General features: G+C 44.1%; 1 protein-coding gene across 1 annotated transcript in view; it reads left to right on the top strand.

Moving 5' to 3' along the window:
- The first annotated feature begins 1,866 nt into the window (after positions 1-1,866).
- Positions 1,867-26,017, top strand: part of LOC124551343 — a 70,856-nt gene continuing 46,705 nt past the window's right edge. Inside the window, exon 1 of the mRNA XM_047126410.1 lies at positions 1,867-2,111. Coding sequence (XP_046982366.1) covers positions 1,867-2,111 — 245 coding nt within the window. The remainder of the gene's footprint in view (positions 2,112-26,017) is intronic.

Below are 26,017 nucleotides of genomic sequence, written 5' to 3'. Positions count from 1 at the left end.
CAAAGCTTGCTGGATCCGGTTTACGACGAAGTCGTGCACCCTGGTGACCACAGCACTTCCATACGGCAGTCCACGCGTGCCGCCAGCGGTCCCAGCGTGTTCTAGCGCTGCACGGACGTGGCTTCTCCTCTGTCCCCAACAGAACTCGCACTCCCACACGACCCGGCAAAACGACATCGCTCCAAAGATAAGGCAACAGTTACTACATATCGATAACCGCCGCTGCTGCCACTAGCGGAGAGGCAACACTTGCGAAACAGAGTGGCGCCGGTCAACACGAGCAGAAGACAAACAACCGCAACCGTGCCAACCAAACGATATTATCTGGCCTCCAACAGAGGGCAGAAACCCACAAACAGCACCAACGCGAGCTGCAGCACGGCTAAAGTGATCGTAGTGCAAAGCAGTTGAAGAGTGGCAATGGAAAACATTGTAAATGCCCCTTCTTTCAAGAAACGCGTTTTCAGTGCTGTTGTGTTCTGGTCCCTAGACTGTATACATTTGCCAAACCATGCAGAAAATCCTTCAGACGTGCATTAGAAGATGGCCCACTGTGTTTGTGCCAAACTATACCTCTCTCTCGAGGTAAAAAATTTAAAATATATGAGAAGTGATTTTCATTGGCTGCAGTTCTGCTACTTAAAACCGCGAAGTTGTAGTCCTGTACCTGTATTTTCACAAGTAAAATGTGGTGTCTCTGTGATAGTAAAAACTTTATTCCTGCTGTTTTGTCGAAAGCTGAATTTTCTGAGACCACACAGCCGTGTACAAAACACAAACGGTCTCCCACAAAGGGGAAAACAGCAACCAGCCACTGTTAATAACGCTATATTATTATTATTATTATTATTATTATTATTATTATTGGTGTTTTGCCCTTAAAGAGCGCATTTGGAGTAAACTACATGGCCAATTCCTTTTGCTGCCTTCCTTGTTGCCCAAACTTCCCTCATTCGCTCGCTGTGTTTCTGTTTCCGGTCCTCTGTCCATGCTTCTTGTCGGCATCGTGTCTTCGACTTCATCTTGATTGCCTTTTTGGTTGCCGATATTTCTTTCATCTTCCGGCTGTGATCTTGCTTGCGTTCTTCGGTCCATTTTTCGCCTGTTCGTTTGTCACTATGTATCTCATGTAGTTTACTTTTCTTATTGATGTTTCTGAATTTTATTCTGTCGTTTGTTGTGCCTGCTGTATAGTAAGTTGGTTCAGGTCGTTTTTTACCTCTGCCACCCATTTGTTGTTTCTAGTGGTTATATATTTACACAAATAGCGCCGTTACAGGCTGCGACCGGCCAGGTTGATATTGGTTTGTTAGATTTGTTGTTGGTTACATTAGTAGTAGCACAAAAAGCCCACAACTAATGTAAACAATAACAAATGTAATGTAACAGCTCTCTGAAGATGAAGCTGTCAGGTCGAAACCGGTAACAGCGTTCAACAGTTTGGTTGCCGTTTTCTTCTTTGCAATAATCAACTTGTAAAACCTTCCTTATTAGCAGTTCGAGCCAATCAGTATCCCGGTATTGCGCTTAGAGCGTTGTCAGTAAAGTGTTTATTTTCTAATTTGCTTCATTTTTTGCGGTGATGCTGTAAGCAGCGTTTTCTGTTGTGTCTGAACACCTTGTCAATGTTTTGCATATAAAACAGCTACGTGCAAACAGAGATGCATTTTTTTCTTTTTTCGTTCTCCTGACAAATGTCAGATTTAGTAGTATTTGGAACGTTTTCCATGTCATTCTTCAATTAACGTCTGAAAATCACAGCTCAACGAGCGGTTCCTGTTTGTCTTCTGTTCGCCCGTACCCGGCGTATTGCCAGTCTTTTCAGCTAAATTACCAAGTTGTTGTTCATTTGTCCGAATTGGTAACATGATAAGGGCGAGGAAGGGAATAGGGCGCTTTTTAGCAGATCACAACTCCCTGCTGTCTGCGCTCTTAGCTTCTGTAACACTTCTTGTTCCCAACAGCATGGGACAGGGATTTTGTAATGGAGTAATTAATCTACCCCTTGCAGCAGCTGTTGCGGCCGGTGGAAGTTTCGCACTCAGTTCCGGAGGAACTCAGCGGCGGCGGCAGCAGCAGCAGCAGCAGCAGCAGCAGCCGGTGGAAACCCAGTAGTTCGTCTGTCTCCCTCACTCCCTCATAAAGTGGATGGCTTCTTCCCCGTTGTTTGCCGACCTGTGGACGTCCGCTGGGAAATGGCCCTTTACAGTCTACGAAGTTTTACGTTTTTTTTCCCCCAATGTTCCACGGCTTTAGTTCACTCGTTTTGAGAACCAAGGGACTATCTGTGGTAATGTATTAGTGAAGATAAACTTCTTTGCCAAGATCGCTAATAATAACCTTTATTGTAGATAACTAGTTTCGGTAATCAAAGTGATCATCCTCAGATCTCGACACACAGGTTATTGCGGATCTCATAAAACAGCCAATTTCTGAGAAAAGTAGTTTTACTGCTATTTTAAAGACATATGCAATAACCTGTCTGTCGAGATCTGAAAATGGTAACTTTGATTACCTTATCCGGTTATCGAGAATAAATGTTATTAACAGAGATCTTGGCAAAGAAGTTTATCTTCACTGATGTATTCCACGACTGCTAAATGTCAGTTTCGGACATGTAACAACCGCAGACAAGCTACAACCAAACGAAATTTTCTCAATGTATTAACCTTTTTAAAATCATATGACCCGTCATTCCTACGTAACTGTCACAGACCCTGGACAAGTTACCATTTGCTCCAACTCCCTAGTTTTTCGTCATTAAAGTAGGATTACCATATGTGATTCCTACGGAACATTTGTACAGCTGTATTCAATTTAGTAGGTAAGTCTTCTCTCGGTAATTCTTCGTTAAAGTAACACATTCCTGAATTTCAAAGTTAGTTCGAAAGTCAGACTACTACATTAGGCATATTCCTTCCCCGACCTGTGAACCAAATAATCCAAAATTGTGTGACACGCTCTTCCATAGCCAATTACACAGTGAGGTGATTCAGACGCAATACAGTCTTCCCGTCAGGTTAAAACTACGCGCTTGACCAATCCTCGAATCAAGAACCTTGCCTTTCGCGGACAATGCTGTTCAAAAAATGGCTCTGAGCACTATGGGACTTAACTTCTGAGGTCATCAGTCACCTAGAACTTAGAACTAATTAAACCTAACTAACCTAAGGACATCACACAACACCCATGCCCGAGGCAGGATTCGAACCTGCGACCGTAGCGGTCGCTCGGTTCCAGACTGTAGCGCCTAGAACCGCACGGCCACTCGGGCCGGCTGGACAATGTTGTTGCCGAATGAGTTATCCAGATGTGATTCATGACACGCTCTCGCACCTCTATTTCCGCCAGCATCTCATCTCGTGATTATCAAACTTGACAGAAGCTCTCCTGCTCCAAGAAAGGTTATTGCTGTGTTGTTTCGTTTCAAAGCTTTTGTTCTTTCAACTCTGACAATGTTTGTTAATGTGAAAACAATGGAGCTGGATTTTGGTTCATAATCCATGTTAAACTGCAGGTTCTCCTGTAACTGGCTGAGTAAGACAGTTCAAAAGTCAGAGAAAGGCAACGGCATACCACTTCCAATAGGAACTTCCGTAGAAAAGTACTGTGGTGTTCAAACCAACCTCCGGGTTCATGACAACTTTGGTTGTATTTCAACCACCAGTCTGCATAAAATGCAGAACATTGTCTACAGTCTGAAAAGAGTCAAGCCGGCCGGGTTGTGGCCGAGCGGTTCTAGGCGCCTCAGTCCGGAACCGCGCTGCTGCTACGGTCGCAGGTTCGAATCCTGCCTCGGGCATGGATGTGTGTGATGTCCTTAGGTTAGTTAGGTTTAAGTAGTTCTAAATCAAGGGGACTGATGACCTCAGATGTTGAGTCCCATAGTGCTCAGAGTCATTTGAAGCATTTGAAAAGATTCAATTGCTGCTAACAGGATTTACACAGAGACAAAACAATCTGTGTCACTGCTGATATTCACAGATTGCATAATTGCTATAGCATCATGTTCTGTATCACGGCAACACATAAACAAATCGTTCGCAGCGAATGCCAGACAGAATTACTGACCACACAATATATTTCCGGTTTCACTATTATTATTTAGGAAAAAGTTAACATAACAGAACGCGTCTAATATATCGCACTGCAGGAGGCTGGGAAACGCATTAAAATGAACAGCGCTGCTTCGTGTAAATGTGAATTTTACATTGAACAGCACTCATGTTCCGAGGCGATGAATGCGGAACTCTGTGTTGTAGTCTGTTCGACGGAGTCATCCATCACAGCTGTTTCTGGCGGACAAGCTGCCATGACTGTATGAAATACGGCTCTTCCACGTATCACACGTCGCACGTGGCGTGAAAATTTATGGCGCGTTTACTCAACTAGCGCGTAAGTAGAGTGTGTTACAGTAGCATGTAATACGTGAAGTGTGTGTAAAGAAGGAGAAAGCAGGTTGACAAACACATGCTGAGCGCCGGTTAATAATACGGAAATAGTTTCCAGTTAAAGGCGAAAAATAAGTGGCTTGCTGTATTCTTTCGTTCTTTCCCTTCACCATGAGTGGCCTAGATTGCGTGGTAGCGTCTGTAGCTCCCCTAGTAAACATACTAAACCCGTTGGAAGACTTTTTGCCAAAAGTAATGAAACATACTAAACGACTTCGGTAATTTAGTTGTAAATAAAGTTGCTTATAGTAGGAAAATAGAATGCCCGCTACCAAAAAGTAGCAAAAGCTATCGCTCGCTCTCTCTCTCTCTCTCTCTCTCTCTCTCTCTCTCTCTCTGCACCCCGATAGCTAAGTGGTCAGCGTGACGGATTACCGTCCTACGGGTCCGGGTTCGATTCCTGGGTCTGTCGGAGATTTTCTCCGCTTAGGGACTGGGTCTCTCTCTCTCACACACACACACACACACACACACACACACACACACACACACGGCATTCCCAACTATGCCATTCACGGTGCACGGTGAAGACTAGAACAATTTATCATCATCGTCCAACGTAGTAGCTGTTCCTATTGAGTTCCTCATCAATGTCAAAATTGTTACTATATTAGAAACAGTTGAAAGCCAGACCTCTACAAAGGTCTGAAATAAGAGCAAGAAACGTTTTAATGACGTCATTGGCAACCATCTGCTGAAGATCCGTTTAGGCACAACAAAAATGCTATAATACAGAAAATTTGTTTAATTTACAGTTCGACTTGTACTCAAAACAAGCCAAGTGTCATTGTAATAAAGATGTGCCAGAAGTTTTTTGCGACAAAACCAGAAGAAAGCGCGAGTACGTAATCAGAAAATTTTACCCGAAGAAAGCAGTGAATATTGTTGTCTAATCGTCACTGTTACATGAAAACATATCTATACGAATAATAAAACTCTAAAGGCGTCCTATCTATCTGAACACGGTAATCTCCAGATCTCTGACTTGGATTTTCGTGGGGTTTTCACAGGTAACTTGAGCATAGCTTGGGCGAACATACATGCTTTATTTCGACAAAATCGGATCACGAAAAAAGTATCATGATTTAAAATTTTGGGAGTCTGGCCAGATTAGTAGTTCAGATGTTGACTTCAGTGACACGACCATCACGTCGCAGTACACCAAACAACAAATTGATGGTACTGTTAGATTTTTAACCTCAGCGACAGAAGTATTTTCAGAAGTTTACGCCAGTGAGAGAATTAAGCGCCGCAGTAGCATCTTTATGGAGACAAACTACCAACGAATTTATTTGGCTAGAACAAAGGAATTTACTGATATCGCTTTGTGTATTACAAACTTAACCACAGTCCTTTTCATCTTTCGAGAGGATTTACTTATATTTGACTTCTTTGCTAGAAAATTGAATTTATTGAGTTCGCTTTGTGGTGTGGATGCCTGCTCAGTACATTTCTATTTCGTTTGCTCACGAAGGAAAATGGCTAGAAAACGGTCGTGTCTATCTCAGTAAACCATAACAGCTAAAAGGCTGAGGACTATGCCGTCTCAAGACTCCAATTAAGATCGTGAGGCAAGGTTTGTAGTGGGTCGAGAACATCAGACTTTTACCTCGCCCTGTGGATACTCCTTCCGAAAGTGAGGTGCAACTCTGATCGAGAGCCTCATACATTGTCTCGCTCCTCAGAAACATTCACTCGCAAACAAGAAAGCCGATTTTTCTCAGGGTGTTCACACAGTTGCTTCATGGTCTCTCGTGGGCAGTGGCCAACGCTTATCGTGCGCTCCATTCTTATCTCGCGCCTCACAAGGGAACCTCCCCATCGCACCACCCTCAGATTTATAAGTTGGCAAAGTAGATAGACCTTGAAAAACTGAACACAGATCAATCGAGAAAACAGGAAGAAGTTGTGTGGAACTATGAAAAAAAAAGCAAAATATACAAACTGAGTAGTCCATGCGCAAGATAGGTAACATCAAGGACACTCTTAGCTCGGGAGCGCCGTGGTACCGTGGTCAGCATGAGTAGCTGCGGAGCTAGAGGTGCGTGGTTCAAGTCTTCCCTCGAGTGAAAATTTTAATTTCTTTATTTTCGCAATGTTATGATCTGTCCGTTCGTTCATTGACGTTTCTGTTCACTGTAATAAGTTTAGTGTCTGTGTTTTGCGACCGCACCGCAAAACCGTGCGATTAGTAGACGAAAGGACGTGCCTCTCCAATAGGAACCGAAAACATTTGATCGCAAGGTCATAGGTCAACCGATTCCTCCACAGGAAAACACTGGTGACGGCATGTGCGTCACATGACAGGAATATGTTGTCGACCCACCTAACTTGCACACTTGGCGAATGGGTAAAAAGATTCTTCTACCTTGCCCGATTTAGGTTTTCTTGTGGATGTGATAATCACTCCCAAAAAAGTGATGAAAACATAAGAGTTTGTCACACAAACTGCAACAAATGAATGCAACAGTTTCACAGTCGTACAGTTTTCCCTGTGCTGTGTCAAAACATATGTTTTTAACGTTTTCAAATTTTTCCTTGTGTAGACCGTCAAATCCTGCATATGTCCAAGGAAATCTGAACATGTCCTGGAATTTTGGAGAGCGAAATTGATGTGTGAGTGCCTGAACTTTGATAATTGTCTGAAAACAAAAGATTAAACTTTTCACTCGAAGGTAGAGTTGAACCGAGGACCTCTCGTTCCACAGGTGCTCACGCTAACCACGAGACCACGGTGCTCCTGAGGTCACATCATCCTTGTTGTTGCCTATCGTCTGCATGGACTACTCAGTTTCTATATTTTGCTTATTTTTCATAGTTCCACACAACTTCTTCCTGTTTTCTCGATTGATCTGTATTCAGTTTTTCAAGGCCTAGCCACTGTGCCCACATATAACTAAATCTGAGAGGGGTGCGATGGGGAGGTTCCCCTGTCAGTAATGTTCACGCAGCGCGAGGAGCAATTAAGTAATGACTGAGATTGTGATAATCACAATATTGTTAGGGCTTTAGAAAGTGATGATCAACACCAGCAGCGTTTAGAATTAGCCTGGAAGAGTTATGAATGCACGCGTCAAGATTGTGGGAAAGTAACAGTGAGTAGAAAAGAGAGAATAGATGTAATACGGCAAGCAGAAAAAAAAGCGCCTAGCTCTCCTAGGCGCTGATCGACTTCGACACTCGATAATTTCATCTGAAGATTCACAGAAATCTCAAGAAATAGTCTCGGGCACGCCGAACTGGGTTGGGTTGAAAAAGGAAGAAGTGCATTTACATACAGTGTGTTTCCGTAAGAGCGTCAAAAATGTAAGAGGACATAGAGGACGTTCCACTGAACAATTTGAGGTAGGGAACATGTGGACGGAGAAGCCAGCTTAAGGGGCTCCGGAAAGGCTCAAAATCATGAAAAGTTCAATTTTTACTTTTTTGCGTTTTCTGAATCTGCAGACTATTACCTTTTAATAGATATACAATTTATTCAATTCCGAAGACTACAACTATTTTTAAATTTTTTTTGAAATGTGTTCTACATGGGCATGACCCACTGTGGCGCTGTTAAACTGCTGTCAAATGGTGTTATTATTAACGTCCGTGTTCATCAGGTACATTTTAGTGATGTGAGATAAAGTATGTGTTGTGGCTAACCTGTGATGATTCAATATATATCGCTGGTGTGATTGTCGATTGTTTCATGTTTATTTACTCTGTCGTTATCTCGAAAATATTCGTAATTAATTCTGTTTCTTGAGTCTCTGTTTTGTTGAAGTATAATAATGAGTAAAAGTAAAGTTATTAGAAATCCTCTGAAGGATTTTAAGAAAAGGAGAAATGTTGGAAAGCCAAAGGTATGTGTTATTACTGTAAACAATAAAGACGATAACCAAGTGAGTGAACTTAACCTCTCAAGTACACCTGCCCATAGCAGTCAAAGTGGGAAAGAAAATACTTCACAGAAGAAGCTTGGTTCAATGAGTGAAAACTATGACTGTTTTATGGGCGAATCGGATGTGAATGAAATATTTGATATGTCGGTTCTCAAAGGAATTTTTTCAAACTGTGTGAGATGTATTCATTGTAGTGAAGTTGGTCTGGAACTCTCCATAATAAAGCACGTAGGACTTGCTAGTGAAATACAACTAAAATGTGATAAGTGTTCATACATGACCACCTTTTGGAACAGTGTTGCAGTAACTGCAACTGAAGAAAATGGTAGCAAAATCTACGAACACAACAACGAGCGATGCTTGCTTTAGACAAGGAACGCGTTCGGGCTGCAGACAGGGCTGTAAAGAGTCTAGAAATACAAGCAAGAGTAAACAGGAGGAGGAACAAGAGGAAGCTGGAGGAGGAGTTTGCAGAGGATGAAGATAATCCATCCTATGGACCTGGAATGCACTAAAAAGTTAATCCAATCTTTGTCGCTCGATTCCCAAAACTTTTATTTTCTCATACTAATTACATGTTTTCTAAGGATCTTCCAAACATATTTGTTTCAAACTTTCAGTAAATGTTACACAGTACCTCCTGCATAATTTAACACAGCCTTTTTCCAAAAAACTGTATATTTTTGAATATATAAATAAAAAATTGCACAAAAATGTTGTGAATTTTCATTACAATTGAAAAAAAAAATCATCTTTAACAACTGAAGTAAAATTTTGTAAAATCCCTGTGTTAAGTTGTAGCCCATATTCCAATAAATAATCTGTAAAAATTTCAACTTCCTACCTCAAATACTTTGTGAGGAAAGATGTAATTTATAAGCGTTATTTTAACATTGCAAGTATAGGGCGTTCCGGAGCCCCTTAGGAGATATGGATGTAAACTTGTCTGCCGCTTCGTCTAACATTGCTGTTTTCCAGCCTATTTGCAGCTGACACGCCTACAATTTTACACGTACTGTGCTTTTTATTTACATGTATATTCTTTATTTCCTGCAAGGAAACGCGGAGGACGAGCCTTATTACTAGAAGTCATGATGAAGGACTTACTTCACTTGTCCATAATATGGCTCTGTTGTATCGTATTTACATTGTGCCATGACAGAAAGTGCTATTAATCAACCACAGACCCATTCATTACTCAGTGTTATTGAGAGACGTACAGTACAATACGATTGAGCGCTACAGCTACGGTACAGTTTGGCAGAACTCAGTGATATGCACCTTGTGCGTGGGGAAGTACGTTGCAATGCTCTCACTGCAGAAGGATGACCTGAAGCCCCTTGGTTATTTCTTATGGTAACATCTAAAATCGTTTCTGTATGAGACGCCAGTGGATATGGAGACGGAATTAGCTGTCAGAATTGTTAGCTGCCTTTGTTGTTATTCGAAACACACCAGGGATATTTGTCAGGGTGCGCGAGAATCTTGTTCGCCGATTTCATGCTTGCACTGAGGTTGATGACCGTCAGCTTCAGCACGTTTTGTAAGGTATAGTACAAAAAAATACGTTCATTGTGTCAGTGATTGCATTTGCAATTTACTTTAACTAATGTAAATAAAAAGTACACAGTAATGTGATTTTATTAATATTTTTTTCTTCAGCTGTCTTCTCCGACCCCAGGTTCCCTATCTCAAATTCTCCAGTGGAGTAGGCCGCTGTGGCCGAGCGGTTCTAGGCGCTTCAGTCCGGAACCACGCTGCTGTTACGGTCGCAGGTTCGAATTCCGCCGCGGGCGTGGATGTGCGTGATGTCCTTAGGTTAGTTAGGTTTAAGTAGTTCGAAGTATAGGGGACTGATGACCTCAAATGTTAAGTCCCATAGTGCTTAGAGCCATTTGAACCATTTTTGATCTCCAGTGGAGCATCCTCTATGTCCTGTTAAATTTTTGCACGCTCTTACGGAAACACGCTGTATAATCCAGTGATTGACTATGGCACACCAGCTTCAATTGGTGAAATGGTCGTAAATAGCGTATTTTGTGACGCTCTGAAATGACGAAAAGAAACGGCTGGAATGTGGTACTCGAGTGGAAAAGTACATATTGAAATATTTCAGAAACCTCCCTCCTCCCCCTCCCCCTCCCCTCCGAGACCTCAAATGTCTGCTGAACATTGACCACCCACAGTCTTCGTTCATGTCCCCAGTCGTACCATTTCAAACGATGTGTACAAAGAGGCTTTATAAGTCAAAAATAAATTCCATACATAAGAAGAGTCAGTCACAGTTATAAATAAATACCCGGGCAACAGCGGGTTTACCGAGCGAGGTGGCGCAGTGGTTAGACACTGGACTCGCATTCGGGAGGACGACGGTTCAATCCCGCGTCCGGCCATCCTGATTTAGGTTTTCCGTGATTTCCCTAAATCACTCCAGGAAAATGCCGGGATGGTTCCTCTGAAAGGGCACGGCCGACTTCCCTCCCCATCCTTCCCTAATCCGATGAGACCGATGACCACGCTGTCTGGTCTCCTTCCCCAACACAACTAACCAACCAACCAACAGCGGGTTTCTCAGCTGGTATGAAATATCATCTCCGTTTTCGATTTGTGGAGACAAGGAAAAACCATTTCAAACAGAACAGCGAATGCTGCAGAGCTTAGAGCTTACATCGTGTGCTCTTCAGTGTTCGTATCTCAGCTTCTACAGGCAATATTTCCATTTCAAAGAAATACTGATAATTGTAAAATGCTATCGAACCACATTTCGAAACCAAGTCAAATTGCAAACATAAAATTTGAGTATCCGTCATTATAGTGCAACTTTTGCATTCTTCTGAAAACAGTGGCAAGTGACCAACAGCAATATGATTTCCTGTACAATAAATATCATTTTGTCACCTGTTGTGTTGGGAGCCTGCCATGTGCATAGTAAAAGAACGACTCACGCGTGATAAGTGAGAACAGTCACTGCTATTGTTGTTTCTCGAACCGCGCTGGGAAAATATCGATTAGCAGCTGCGATACGCTCTTATGGAAGCCGTCCGACCAGATTTTGCCTTGTTTGGGGCGACTGGATGCAGGTTCTCTCAGCGGCTGCATTATATTTTTAGAAGACCGCTCTCTTCGTCTTCTTTGGTCACGATAAAAAACTAGCAGTGGCTATTTCTGGAGCGAGAAAGTTCAAGGTCTGTATGTAAAGTGTTTCATAACAAGTCATTATTTATTTATGAATTATGAATCGTCTCTTGGCTCCTCGCATTGAAAAACTGCGCTACACTCTGCTAAACGCATAGTTCCAGATGACGTGTTAAAGCCTTTTCGTTTCTTTATAGTTTCTCAGAATGGCATTCGAAAAAGAATTGTGTGTGTGTATCCAGCAATTAGTTGGCTAGGGAGCAAGAGGAATGCCCTTTTTTAGCCAAAACTTCAGTACCTGTAATCATTGTGGCGCAAACAGCATTGTCTTCTTGGAATGGTACCGAGCGAGGTGGCGCAGTAGTTAGCACGCTGGATTCGCATTCGGGAGGACGATTGTTCAAATCCGCGTCTGGTCATTCAGATTTAGGTTTCCGTGATCTCCCCAAATCGTTCAAAGCAAATGCCGAAATGGTTGCTTTCGAAAGGGTTTCGACGATTTCCATCTCCAATGGCCACATTGTCGAAGGAACGTTATCCTCTATTTTTCCTTTGTTTGGTGAAACGTTCACATATTCTCAGTGCCTGGTTGTACGTAAGTATCTTTCTCCTTACGTCTTTCAGGAACGTGACAGTAGTACAACAGTTCGACCTTCAAGCGCAGGTTCTTCATTGACAGCGCTCTGGCTGTATAAGAAGTGGATAGCATTGACTTGGTTTCTGACATGGTCATCTCCCACTCTGCATCTTCTCTCTTGTTGGAATAGTACTTCTATGTGTTTTATCTACTATTTAATCCTTAAAAATATTGTCACATTAGTTACATTGCAGGAGAATGTGACACTTTGTTTCTGAATGCCCATTTCGTTAACCAGTTTTTGGAAATATTTTCGCACGAGTTCTTGTGCAAGACACTCATCGCAAATAATTAAATATGTGTGTGTTCGGAGGCTGCAGCTAAAGCTAAATTTCCACATACTGGCACTTACGTGCCATTGGCTACCGACCGGCCGCCGTGTCATCCTTTGACAATGGCCACTGTGACATGGCGCCTAAGCTGCAGGTCCATGTGGCCTGGAGGGCGGCTGTACTTACCGCGGAAGAAGCGTGCTGCCCTTAGAAGATCAAATCTTCAAAATGAGATAGACTGATCGCACTCAAAGGAAACAGCAGACTGTGTCTAGAAGTGCTACTTGGCACAGCTAACCTACGTTCGACGATTTCCGTTGTACTTGTGTCCACAGCTGCAAAAAACTGTGCAAATGGTTGCATCCCGCCTTTAAATGCCAGGTATACCTTTTGCGTGGACATTTATAAACAGTACAGATGTCGAAAATCAGCGATTGCACCTTACGCCATACAATTGTTTCCCACATTTTTTACAATGTATCGTCTATGAATATCCAGATACTTGAAACTGGAGTTGAAATACTTGTGCCGAGAAACACTTCCACAGAGACACAGATTTCTTTGGAGCCTGGGGCTCTGACTTGGATAAGCAGCCTTTGGCATGTGTTGTGGTGACACGAGTCAGAGCTCTAGGCTAGATTGCAACCTGACAGTTTGATGATGATGATGATGATGATGATGATGATGATGATGATGATGATTTTTTTGTGGTGGTGGTGGTCGTAGTGGTGATGATTTGTTGTGGGGCACTCAACTGCGAGGTCATCAGCTCCCGTACAAAGTCCCAATCTGTACAGAGTCCAATCCAGCCACTTTCACGAACGATGATGAAATGATGAGGACAACACAAAGTCCAGTCCCCAGGCAGAAAAATCTCCAACCTGGCCGGGAATCGAACCCGGGACCCCCTGATCCAGAAGCAGCAAAGGTAGCCACTAGACTACGAGCTGCAGACTTGAGAGTTTGCTTGTAGGCCGGAGATAAGAACGAATGTGAAAGCAGAAAGATATCTGAAGTCTCTTGGGTTCCATAGAAATGTTAACACATTCCTTCTCTGCACAAATGTCACAGACTCCTTGAAAATTACCGAAGTTCGATGTTGTACTCGCACAACAGAGCAACAAAATAACTAATACTTAAAGTTGCATGCAGAATGCAATCATTGAAACGGAGTTCATTTTCGCTGTTTTGGGAAGACTGCGCCGTCCTCGTATATTTCAAATTACAATAAAATTATATGTTACGGTATAAAAATGCATCTGTGTGGTAAGCCATTCAGCGGACGACATATTCGATGAAGTTTTAGTCTCTCGCGGTTAAGGCGCTCAGTCCGGAACCGCGCGACTGCTACGGTCGCTGGTTCGAATCCTGCCTCGGGCATGGATGTGTGTGATGTCCTTAGGTTAGTTAGGTTTAAGTAGTTCTAAGTTCTAGGGGACTGATGACCACAGAAGTTAAGTCCCATAGTGCTCAGAGCCAGTTGAAGTTTTAGTCCGTGACTAGTTTTCAAACTATTAAAGCGATACCGGTACGTCGCTGAAATTCTCATCGATATCTGCTGTTCTGGGACAAAAAACAGCATAGTCTCTCTCTCTCTCTCTCTCTCTCTCTCTCTCTCTCTCTCTCTCTCTCTCACACACACACACACACACACACACACACACACACACACAGAGAGAGAGAGAGAGAGAGAGAGAGAGAGAGAGAGAGAGAGAGAGAGAGAGAGAGAGAGAGAGAATGAAATAGACAATTATTTGCCGACAGTTCCGGCCTGTTAAATTAATTAGATGTGGTCTGCATTAAATTAAAAGGTTTTTAGTTCTGATTCAATTAATGCAAAGCAGAACATAATGAAAATTGCTGTATGTTCCATACAGAAAGCACCGAGCAGTAAGTAAAATGCACTTCTTTCTCAGTCGGAATTATTCCAAGTACAGGAAAGAATTTCGTCGGCGTGTGTGTATTTCCAGTGCAATTCACGGAATTCAGTTTTAAATAAAATACGACTCGAAACTGTGAGTTATTATGCACTCTGTGTTAGAGATGGAACTATCAGTACATGATTCTTGCAGAACTTAAATAGCCGGCCCTGGTGACCGAGCGGTTCTAGGCGCTTCATCCGGCACCGCGCGACTGCTACGATACCACGTTCGAATCCTGCCTCGGGCATGGATGTGTGTGGTGTCCTTAGGTTAGCTAGGTTTAAATAGTTATAAGTGCTAGAGGACTGATGACCTCGGATGTTAAGTCCCATAGTGCTCAGAGCCATTTTTAGAATCTAAATTCGCAACTATCTCGTCGCAAGCATTGGCGACAAATCGTAATTTTCCGGAGACGAACAATAAGAGGGGAGAAATGATTTGGTGGTCGTATATAACAACGAATCAGACACATAGCAAAAAAAAAAAAAAAAAAAAAAAACACCTTTCCTTACAATGAGTTTTTGTTCTGTAGTAACTTTTAAATATCAGATCTTTCCTTTCGAAACACCCTGTGTAGTACCAGTTAGGGTAAGGAAAACTGGAACGGCACAGAGCTAAGAGTAGCTTGAACTATTCCACGGAGATTAAAGTTTGTTGTAAGCAAGGTAGCATGGTATGGGTCGCTCTTTATTGATTAATTTTTTTTGTTTGCATTATCTTGATAAACAGTCTTTGCTGTCGTCCGAATTATGCAGGTGTACGTATGGCAAGGAAATGCAAAATGGTTTAAAGTGCTTTAAATGTTGGTGTCATTCGCTGCAGATACAGCAGAAAAAGCTCTGAATAGCAGATACATTGGGCATCTCACGCACCAACTGAACAACAGGTGTGTGAGTGCTCTCGTTCACCGTGTCCATATCTTCCGCCAGACTGCCGGCTACCTCTAGCGACAGCTTTCCCGGGCTGGTCTAGGCGAAGCAGGAACACTGCTAGGGGGGACCGGTGCGGCTGGTGTTACCGTTAGGCTGCGAGATACTTCATCGCTGTCCCCGTCCATGTCATGTGTGGCTGGGAGTCAGACCCGCCTGAAACAGGAACACAGCTCTCGTCCGATGAGGCCTGCGGAGGTACGTACCTGTTTCAGGGGAACAGCCAAACTGAACTGATGCCTCTTCGCACCGCGTACGTTAACGTGCATGTGAACGGTTAGGAAGGGGAAAAAAATTTTCGTCTAATTTACAAGCGGTAACTGAAAAACCTGAACTGATAGTAGGATTAATACGGGGTGTTCAAAAAGTCTCTCCGCAATGCCGTATGATTGTTAGCCCCGCGTGCCGTATGCAGCAGTGAATATTCATTTTTACTTACAAATTTTCACATTAAATGTTGAAAGTGTCCCCCGTGCTGTTGAATACACAATTCAATTCGTCTAATCATGTTTCCGAACACAAACTGTAACATTTCTTCTGTAACACAAGTAGTGAAACTGGATATTGCAGTTTTCAATTCATCGATGGATTTTGGACGGTTTTTATAGACAGTTGCTTTCGCTGTACCCCAGAAGGAAAAGTCAGGTGGTGTTAGGTCAGGCGATCGTGGAGGCCAAAGTCCCTGTGAAATCATGCGACCACGAAAAACATCAGCAAGCAGTGACATTGAAACGCGAGGTGAAAATAACCCTTCAGTATTTCACTTAACACTAGTTCTCCTATGAATGGGTACAGAATATCACTGCAGTATCGTTGTGCGTTCATTGTTTCGTTGAAAAATATGGGACCCACAATCCGACGTCTAGAAATTGCAATCCAAACTCCTATTTTCACAGAATGAAGTGGTTCCTCATGATTAATGGATTTTGCGAGTTCATGTACCTGGATAAATGAAACCACGCCTCATCAGTCGAAAACGTTCCATTAAGAATATCATCTACATCTACATCTACATGACTACCCTGCAATTCACATTTAAGTGCTTGGCAGAGGGTTCATCGAACCACAATCATACCATCTCTCTACCGTTCCACTCCCGAACAGCGCGCTGGAAAAACGAACACCTAAACCTTTCTGTTCGAGCTCTGATTTCTCTTATTTTATTTTGATGATCATTCCTACCTATGTAGGTTGGGCTCAACAAAATATTTTCGCATTCGGAAGAGAAAGTTGGTGACTGAAATTTCGTAAATGGATCTCGCCGAGACGAAAAATGTCTTTGCTTTAACGACTTCCATCCCCTACTCGCGTATCATATCTGCCACACTCTCTCCCCTATTACGTGATAATACAAAACGAGCTGCCCTTTTTTGCACCCTTTCGATGTCCTCCGTCAATCCCACCCGGTAAGGATCCCACACCGCGCAGCAATATTCTAACAGAGGACGAACGAGTGTAGCGTAAGCTGTCTTTTTAGTGGACTTGTTGCATCTTCTAAGTGTCCTGCAAATAAAACGCAACCTTTGGCTCGCCTTACCCACAATATTATCTATGTGGTCTTTCCAACTGAAGTTGTTCGTGATTTTAACACCCAGGTACTTAGTTGAATTGACAGCCTTGAGAATTGTACTGTTTATCGAGTAATCGAATTCCAACGGATTTCTTTTGGAACTCATGTGGATCACCTCACACTTTTCGTTATTTAGCGTCAACTGCCACCTGCCACACCATATAGCAATCTTTTCTAAATCGCTTTGCAACTGATACTGGTCCTCGGATGACCTTACTAGACGGTAAATTACAGCATCATCTGCGAACAACCTAAGAGAACTGCTCAGATTGTCACCCAGGTCATTTATATAGATCAGGAACAGCAGAGGTCCCAGGACGCTTCCCTGGGGAACACCTGATATCACTTCAGTTTTACTCGATGATTTGCCGTCTATTACTACGTACTGCGACCTTCCATTTTGAACCATTGACAATAATGCAGTCTCTTGCCATGAACAGTATTTTTCAGATCTTCCACGACTGTCACTTTGTATGGGAAAAGTTCTAATTTTTTCCCTTACAGCTGTGTGGGCAGCTCCTACACTAACATCGATTTCCTTGGCGAGTTTTCTTACTGACATGTTCGGAGCCATGGACATTTTATCGGAAATATCGAGTAGTTTATCCTCAGTCAAAACGCTAGCACGACCACTTCTCGGTGCATCTGTCACTGAACCCGTACTTCGAAATTTGTTAATCAAATGTCGCACAGAATCGCGATGTGGGAGTGTTGTCTCCGCGAAAACTAAATTAAATGTTTGACGAAATGAAACTATGTATTTACCGCCAGGTTTGAACACTTGTTCGACTAAAAACACACCTTCTTCAATGGTTAGCGTTTTAACAGTGACAAAAACGAAACAAGCGAACACAAAACAAGCGAACAAAGGAACTAAACTTACATGTTCATGTCTACACGTAACGACACACAGCAACGATACTATTGACGCTCGCTGAGATGACGAAACAGTGGAATGTGAGAGTCCACTTGAAGGGAAGTAACCCAGGCAGGCGAACAATCATACGGCACTGCAGAGAGACTTTCTGAACATCCCGTATTATGTAATAATAGAAAGTGCTCTTGCTGAACATTTCAGTACACTTTTAATCGACCTAACGTTAATACTGGCTTTATATATGGTGATTCAGAAATTTCTACAAACTTTGAAGTATGTTTCCTTACATGAAAGAAAGGAAACAGTCATGTAAGCATATGTCCAAAAATCTGTCGTTTCCGAATTGCTAACAAAAGTTCACGTTGAACGGCTTTTCAAGTACAACCCAACCACTTCGAAGTCATCATTCAGATAAAAATTTGACTTATTGTATCCTAAATGGCGGTATGTTACACTCATATGTGGAAGGCTGTGGAATTGTACGTGACCACCACAACAGGTTACAAATGCCGTCTTCAAGGACTTTATACAGAACACTCTCAAAGACTCACTAGACAATGTTCCCCTGCAAATAAAAAGAAACCTGTCGTTTGTGCGTGATGCGGCTCCGACAGATTTTAGTCTCATTGTTTGAGACATAGTGGCTGGTACCTACCATGGCGGTTGGTTAGTTACAGGAGGACCAGTTCCATGTTCTACACGTTCTGTTGACCTCAGTCCTGTGGATTTTAATCGCCGTGACACCTTCGACAACTGGTTTATGCAGGAAACAACCTGGGTGCAGAAACTATTCATCGACATGTGAAAGTCTGCGGAACCATTCGTCACCGTCAGGAAGCGACAGTTCATGATTCGATGAGTGCATGCTTATATGGAAACAAGAGCACGTTTGGAACAGTTGCTGTGAGTTGCTGTATTTGTGACGCTTACAAGAAGACTTAACCGACGTGTTGAAAATAAAGTTTCATTAGATTTCATTAATAAAGAAAGCCTCTTTGGGCATATAATATGAGCTTTTTTTCTTGTATTGGTGAAAGGTAACTGACCTCACAGTTGCAAAAGTATTTCTCAATCACTCTGTGTATGTTTGTGAAGACCAGTAAAAGAAAGTGATTTTTGCTTTCCCATGGTAAGACCCACGCACGAATAATAATGATTTAACGTCTTGAAACAGGGTAACGTCTACCTAAAATGTAGATTCCACTCACGTCATCTACATCACACGTTTATTTCAATTCACTAATTATTTACGATTTAGTATCAACATAGAATTACAAATTGCGATGCCGTGAGTAGAAACGATCTTCACAAAGACTTCGAGGGTTTAACATTTTTGTGTTGTGGTAAAAGCGCCTCATGGGATGTAAGAGCTCTGTCATAAGTTCATCTGCTGAGTGTAGTTGAGTGTAATGGATACATGTAGAGCGCGGTGTTGCGTTAGTGCTATACAGTGAAGAGTCAAAGATACGGTACACCTGCCTGGTATCGTGTAGAGCCCACGCGAGTACGCAGAAGTGCCGAAACACGACGTGGCATTGACTCGACTAATGTCTGAAGTAACGCTGGATGGAACTGATACTATCAATCCTGTAGGGCTGTCTGTAAATCCGTAAGAGTACGAGGGGCTACAGATTCCTTCTGAACAGCACGTTGCAAGGCATCCCAGATATGGTCAATAATGTTCATTTCTGGGGAGTTTGGTCATGAGCGGAAGTGTTTAACCTCAGAGAAGTGTTCCTGGAGCCACTCTGTAGCAATTCTGGACATGTGGGGTGTCATATTGTCCTGCTGGAATTGCCCAGGTTCATCGGAATGCACAATGCACGTGAACGAATGCACGTTATCAGACGCGATCCTTAGTACGTGTCACCTATCAGAGTCGTATCTAGACGTATCAGGGGTTCCATATCGCTCCAACTGCACACACTGCCACCATTACAGAGCCTCCATTAACTTGAACAGTACTCTGCTGACAGGCAGGGTCCACGTATTCATGAGGCTGTCTCCATACCCGTACACGTCGATTCGCTCGATACAATCTGAAACGAGACTCGTCCGATCAGACAACATGTTTCCATTCATCAATAATCCAATGTCGGTGCAGCACCGTGGTTCGCAGCCTGCTTTAACCTGTGAGTCTCCTCATAATTGGCTGAACGGACTAGTTCAAAGATAGAGGAAGTGCAGGTGGAATAAGGCCTCGTCTAGTTACTATGATGTGAAAACTAGTCAACGGATTGAGGGCAGATGGAGTTGATGATCTGCTCAGTACTGGTTTAAAGAGGTCGTAACAATCAGACTCGTGAGACTTTATTGAGCAGAGTTGACGGAGGGTCCATTAGTTGGAAGGGGACGCCGTAAGCTAGCAGCGACAGCCTCTGGAGGCGGTGGGCCCCTACAGCACGTGGGCCGCTGGCGAGGTGGCCTTGCCCCCGCTCCGCGCCGGGACACAGAACAGGTCCTCCGGCCAGGACGGCCACCGGCGCCACCACCGCGGCTACAAATAGCGCCGGACAATGGGCGGCCTCAAGGCTGCAACCTGCCTCTGCAGCAGGCTACCCCTCCCCCCCAGCCACAGGCTGCTCGCCCTCCTTTGTCTCATCTCGTGTCACACATGGTACGCAGCTTGACAGTTCTTAAGAAACGCTCACGTGTTACCAGTCTGGGTTACAGCACTGTAAAGCCGTCCTCACGCGGGAAGTAGGAGCTGATGTGGAAGTGTAACTGTACGAATTTTGCTGTGTGTGAAACATGAAATAAGTTCTGCGATATTTCGGCAATGTGCTACGAAGCGTTCAACCAACTAGAGCCAAGAACGCTCTCTACATCACGAGCCCAACTTGGGAGACGCCATATTGCACGTCATCGTTCGCAGTTGAAGCCCATATTTGTTAGGTTTTACATTTTAACTTTACATTCTATGAATATCTGCCACCACATCGAGGATCTCTCTAAAACGCGCCGTTATTGCTACGATTTACCGTAATAAAATAATGCGAAACGTCATATATTAGTGATTAAAGAGTCTTCTAATTTGGTTATTTTAATATCGCAATTTATATGTAGCTCGTGGTCTTGCGGTAGCGTTCTCGCTTCCCGCTCACGGGATCCCGGGTTCGATTCCCGCCGGGGCCAAAGATTTTTCCTGCCGCGAGATGACTGGGTGTTTTTGTGTCGTCTTCATCATCATCATTCATCCGTATTAAGGTCGGAGGAAGGCAATGGCAAACCACTTCCACAAGGACCTTGCCTAGTACGGCGGTGCGGGCCTCCCGCATCGTCCCCAACGCTCCTCGGAGTATGGGCCCTGATCATCATCATCATCAACTTGTATGTTACTAAAATGTTCCGTTGCAAGGGAACATCACATCGAAGGTTCATCACAAACTCGTTGTTCTTGGTGCAGCTTCTTATAATTAAACGGCCTTTAATAACGCATCGGCGATTAAAGCCTTTGAGGAGAATATACGAGGTTCATTCAAGTTCTAAGGCCTCCGATTTTTTTTTCTCCGGACTGGAAAGAGATAGAAACATGCGCATTGTTTTAAAATGAGGCCACGTTCATTGTCAATACGTCCCAGAGATGGCAGCACCGTACGGCAGATGGAATTTTACCGCCAGCGGCGAGAATGAGAACTATTTTAAATACTTAAAATGGCGACGTTTTCCTTACTTGAACAGCGTGCAATCAATCGTTTTCTGAATTTGCGTGGTGTGAAACCAATTGAAATTCATCGATAGTTGAAGGAGACATGTGGTGATGGAGTTATGGATGTGTCGAAAGTGCGTTTGTGGGTGCGACAGTTAAATGAAGGCAGAACATCGTGTGACAACAAACCGAAACAACCTCGGGCTCGCACAAGCTGTTCTGACGACATAATCGAGAAAGCGGAGAGAATTGTTTTGGGGGATCGCCGAATGACTGTTGAACAGATCGCCTTCAGAGTTGGCATTTCTGTGGGTTCTGTGCACACAATCCTGCATGACGACCTGAAAATGCGAAAAGTGTCATCCAGGTGCGTGCCACGAATGCTGACGGACGACCACGACTGCCCGTGTGGCATGTTGCCAAGCAATGTTGACGCGCAATGACAGCATGAATGGGACTTTCTTTTCGTCGGTTGTGACAATGGATGAGACGTGGATACCATTTTTCAATACAGAAACAAAGCGCCAGTCAGCTCAATGGAAGCACACAGATTCACTGCCACCAAAAAAATTTCGGGTAACCGCCAGTGCTGAAAAAATGATGGTGTCCATGTTCTGGGACAACGAGGGCGTAATCCTTACCCATTGCGTTCCAAAGGGCACTACGGTAACAGGTGCATCCTACGAAAATGTTTTGAAGAACAAATTCCTGCCTGCACTGCAACAAAAACGTCCGGGAAGGGCTGTGCGTGTGCTGTTTCACCAAGACAACGCACCCGCACATCGAGGTAATGTTACGCAACAGTTTCTTCGTGATAAATTTGAAGCGATTCCTCATGCTCCCTACTCACCTGACCTGGCTCCTAGTGACTTTTTGCTTTTTCCAACAATGAAAGACACTCTCCGTGACCGCACATTCACCAGCCGTGCTGCTATTGCCTCAGCGATTTTCCAGTGGTCAAAACAGACTCCTAAAGAAGCCTTCGCCGCTGCCATGGAATCATGGCGTCAGATTTGTGAAAAATCTGTACATCTGCAGGGCGATTACGTCGAGAAGTAACGCCAGTTTCATCGATTTCGGGTGAGTAGTTAATTAGAAAAAAAATCGGAATTACGCCGTCGGCAGCATATTATTTCTGCCATTATACGTGGTCGCTATTATATTTCTCACCATCCACGGAATCACTGATCATGTTCCTATGACTTCCAAACCACAAAATGAAACGTACGTAACTCTGAAATCGGTTATTACTGCTGTGCCTGACGACAGCATCACTGTACCCCATTCGGAGCCCGCCCGGTTAGCCGAGCGATCTAACGCAAGGCTTTCCGGAGCGGGAAGGAGCGCCTGGTCCCCGGCACGAATCCGCCCGGCGGACTTGTGTTGAGGTCCGGTGAGCCGGCCAGACTGTGGATGGTTTTAGGCGGTTTTCCATCTGCCTCGACGAATGCGGGCTGGTTCCCCTTCTTCCGCCTCATCTACACTATGTCGGCAATTGCTGCGCAAACAAGTTCTCCACGTACGCGTACACCACCATTACTCTACCACGCAAACATAGGGGTTACACTCGTCTGGTGTGAGACGTTCCCTTGGGGGGGTCCACCGGGGGCCGAACCGCACAATAACCCTGGGTTCTGTGTGGGGCCGCGGAGGGGTGGAGTGGACTGCGGTAGTCGTCGAGGGGTTGTGGACCACTGCGGCTGCGGCGGGGACGGAGCCTCTCCGTCGTTTCTAGGTCCAAAGTTAACATAAAATACAATACAATACCCCATTCGGAGGTAACCGCTGAGAATCCTCGTGGTGGATGCAATATTCGTGGCTGGTATTTACCTGACAAGGGCTGGAGATAATGGACTGGTAAGTTCCCGATCACCAGTCCTCGTGTCAACATCCTGGGTTAAATGCAGACGATTTCCACAATGTCTCGAGGGGTGAAGTCATTTGACACTCTTGAGGGTGAGCAGTCTGTCGGATACGTAGGTTAAGCTTGGAGGCATACTTGACGCTGTTAGAGATGAACAATATTTCCTTGAGAGAGAAAATACCTATTTCCACAAATAAGCATGGGTTTAGAAAGCGTGACTCGTGCGAAACTCAGCTTACCCTTTCCTCGCGCGATATCCTTCAAACGATAGATGCATGTCAACAGGCCAAGTCCAAGATCCTGTATTCTCCGAAAGTGTTGAAATAGTGTCTGGACTGCATATAATCGGCGTAACGTTGCAAAGCGACAGGTTATTTACCGAGCACTTGAGGTTGGTTTTAGGGAAGGCAAATGGGTGGCTTTGGTTTGTTGAGAGAACTGTAGAAAACTGTAGCTCATCTATAAATGAACAGACTTCTTGTGCAAATCATTTTTGAATACTGCTCGAGTGTTTGGGAAATCCAGCGGGTTGGTCTAAAGGAACTCGTGGAAGCAATTCAAAGGCACGCTGCTAGATTTGTTACCGGTAGGTTCGACCAACACTCGAGTATTACGGAAGCGCTTTGAGAACTCTAATGGAAATCCCTGGAAAAGCGTTCGTTTCGCAAAAAACCGTTGAAAAAGTTTAGAGAACCGCTATACCTGACAGACCACAGGACAATTCTACTGCCACCAACCTGTCTTGCGTAAGACTGCGAAGACAGTGAAAGAGAAATCAGGGCTCACGTACGGAAGCATATAGACGTTTTTCTCTCGCTCCCTCTGAATGTGGAACAGGAAAGGGAATGAGTAGTCGTGTTCCAAGGTACCACCTCATATACACCGTATAGTTGCTTGCGAATACGTATAGAAATATAGAAGTATCTGTACATTTGATTTACTAACGCTGGACTGAGAATTATTTCTGTGCCGATTCGTACCAATGCGGAAAATTTTCGTTTAGAATGAACAATGAATGGGCCTTCGTATTTATGAGTGAGTGATAATGTAGCTTCCGAATTCCACTATTTTGGACAGCTTTTTTTAAACAGTATTTTATTGTATGTTGACCGGAGGTCTAGAAACGACGGATAGGCTCCGTCCCCGCCGCAGTGGTCGACAACCCCACAACGACTATCGCAGTCCACTTCACCCCTCCGCCGCCCCACACCGAACCACTCTTTCAGGGTTACTGTGCGGTTCGGTCCCCGGTTGACCCCATCCCCCCCCCCCCCCCCCCCCCAGGGAACGTCTCAACACCAGACGAGTGAAACCCCTATGGTGTACGAGTACGTGGCGAACTTGTTTGCGCAGCCATCGCCGACATAGTGTAGCTGAGGCGGATTAAGGGGAACCAGCCCTCATTCGCCGAGGCAGATGGAAATGCCTAAAAACCATCCACGGACTGGTCGGCTCACCGGACCTTATTAAACGGTACTTTGACTTTGTGTCATAAAATGTAATTCTATGTGGAAAATGTGTCTCTTTAAAAGGACAAAATGCTGACATCTTAGCAATCACCAACAGCTTCATTTTTATTTTGCGGTAAACGTAAACAGTTTGTGGTGCGTAACGTGGTCGCTCTTTGGCTCCTGAGGCTAGTTTCACTATTCTTTCGTCGCAGTCATTGCAAAATCTTGTGGGAGTCGTCTATTCTCAGTTTTGTAACGCATAAATCAAGTAATATCCCTCTGTGAAGGTCATTTGGTGCCGGCCGCTGTGGCCGAGTGGTTCTAGGCGCTTCAGTCTGGAACCGCGCGACCTCTACGGTCGCAGGGTCGAATCCTGCCTCGGGTGTGGATGTGTATGATGTCCTTAGTTAGGTTTAAGTAGTTCTAAGTTCTAGGGGACTGATGACCACAGCTGTTAAGTCCCATAGTTCTCAGAGCCATTTTTCCCACAGTGTTCAGAGCCATTTGAACCATTTTTGGTTATTTGGTCTCTGACTACGTAGTTGCAAGTGATTAACACGAGAAGATATAACAATAATCTGCATGCGAAAGGAATAGGGTATAATGACAGAGAGGAAGCGGTTCGGTATATCCCCTTAAAATTTCGTGTGCAGTCGCTGACTTTCTTATAAATTAGCGCAGGCTCCACTGAATGGTGAACGTATAACGGAGTACTTATCAGTATCCCGCAAGCTGATTTTTCCATATTACGTTAGCTCCGACTTGCAGTTGAGGCAATCGACTTCGCTACTGGTGCTCTCTGGTGCTTATCTGATGCTGATACGTCACTGGCGCGCATCGAGGAACGTAGGAATGACGTTGCTCCCAGACAACTGAAGAGCAGTTAGGTGTTACAGATGATACTGAGAAGGCAGACAGGGAACCAGGAATTATGTACGATGAAAGACGCACCGCCGAGCGGATGACGTCCCCAAATGTGGGGGAAGGTAAAGAGCGTACACATACATCGCAGTGAGGACAATCGCGCAGTGTATTAGAAATTTTGAGTGACACGGCAGCCTGTATCGTCTGTCATGAATCTTCTCTATATCCGAATCCCGCTCCAGCTACTGCCGGGTCTGGGTGCTGATGAGTCCTCTCCATTTGGCTCGGCCCTCCCACCACTTTTCTTCCTCCACTTGCTGCCAGGTCACACCTCTCCTTTCTACAGATATTCCCACTCCCCTTTTCCACCGTGTTTTTGGGCGCCCTCTAGGTCTTTCCCCACCCATCTTTAGTTCTTCCATAATTTTGCGGAGACTCTGCCCATGCATCCTCTTAACATGCCCATACCATCTTAATCTCTTTCTTTCAATTTCTTCTCTCATATTTTCTTG

Source organism: Schistocerca americana, chromosome 1 (genome assembly GCF_021461395.2).
Source record: "Schistocerca americana isolate TAMUIC-IGC-003095 chromosome 1, iqSchAmer2.1, whole genome shotgun sequence".
Lineage (NCBI taxonomy): Eukaryota > Metazoa > Arthropoda > Insecta > Orthoptera > Acrididae > Schistocerca > Schistocerca americana.
The sequence above is the reverse complement of the archived record's forward strand: the minus strand, read 5'-3'. Positions and strand labels throughout refer to the sequence as shown.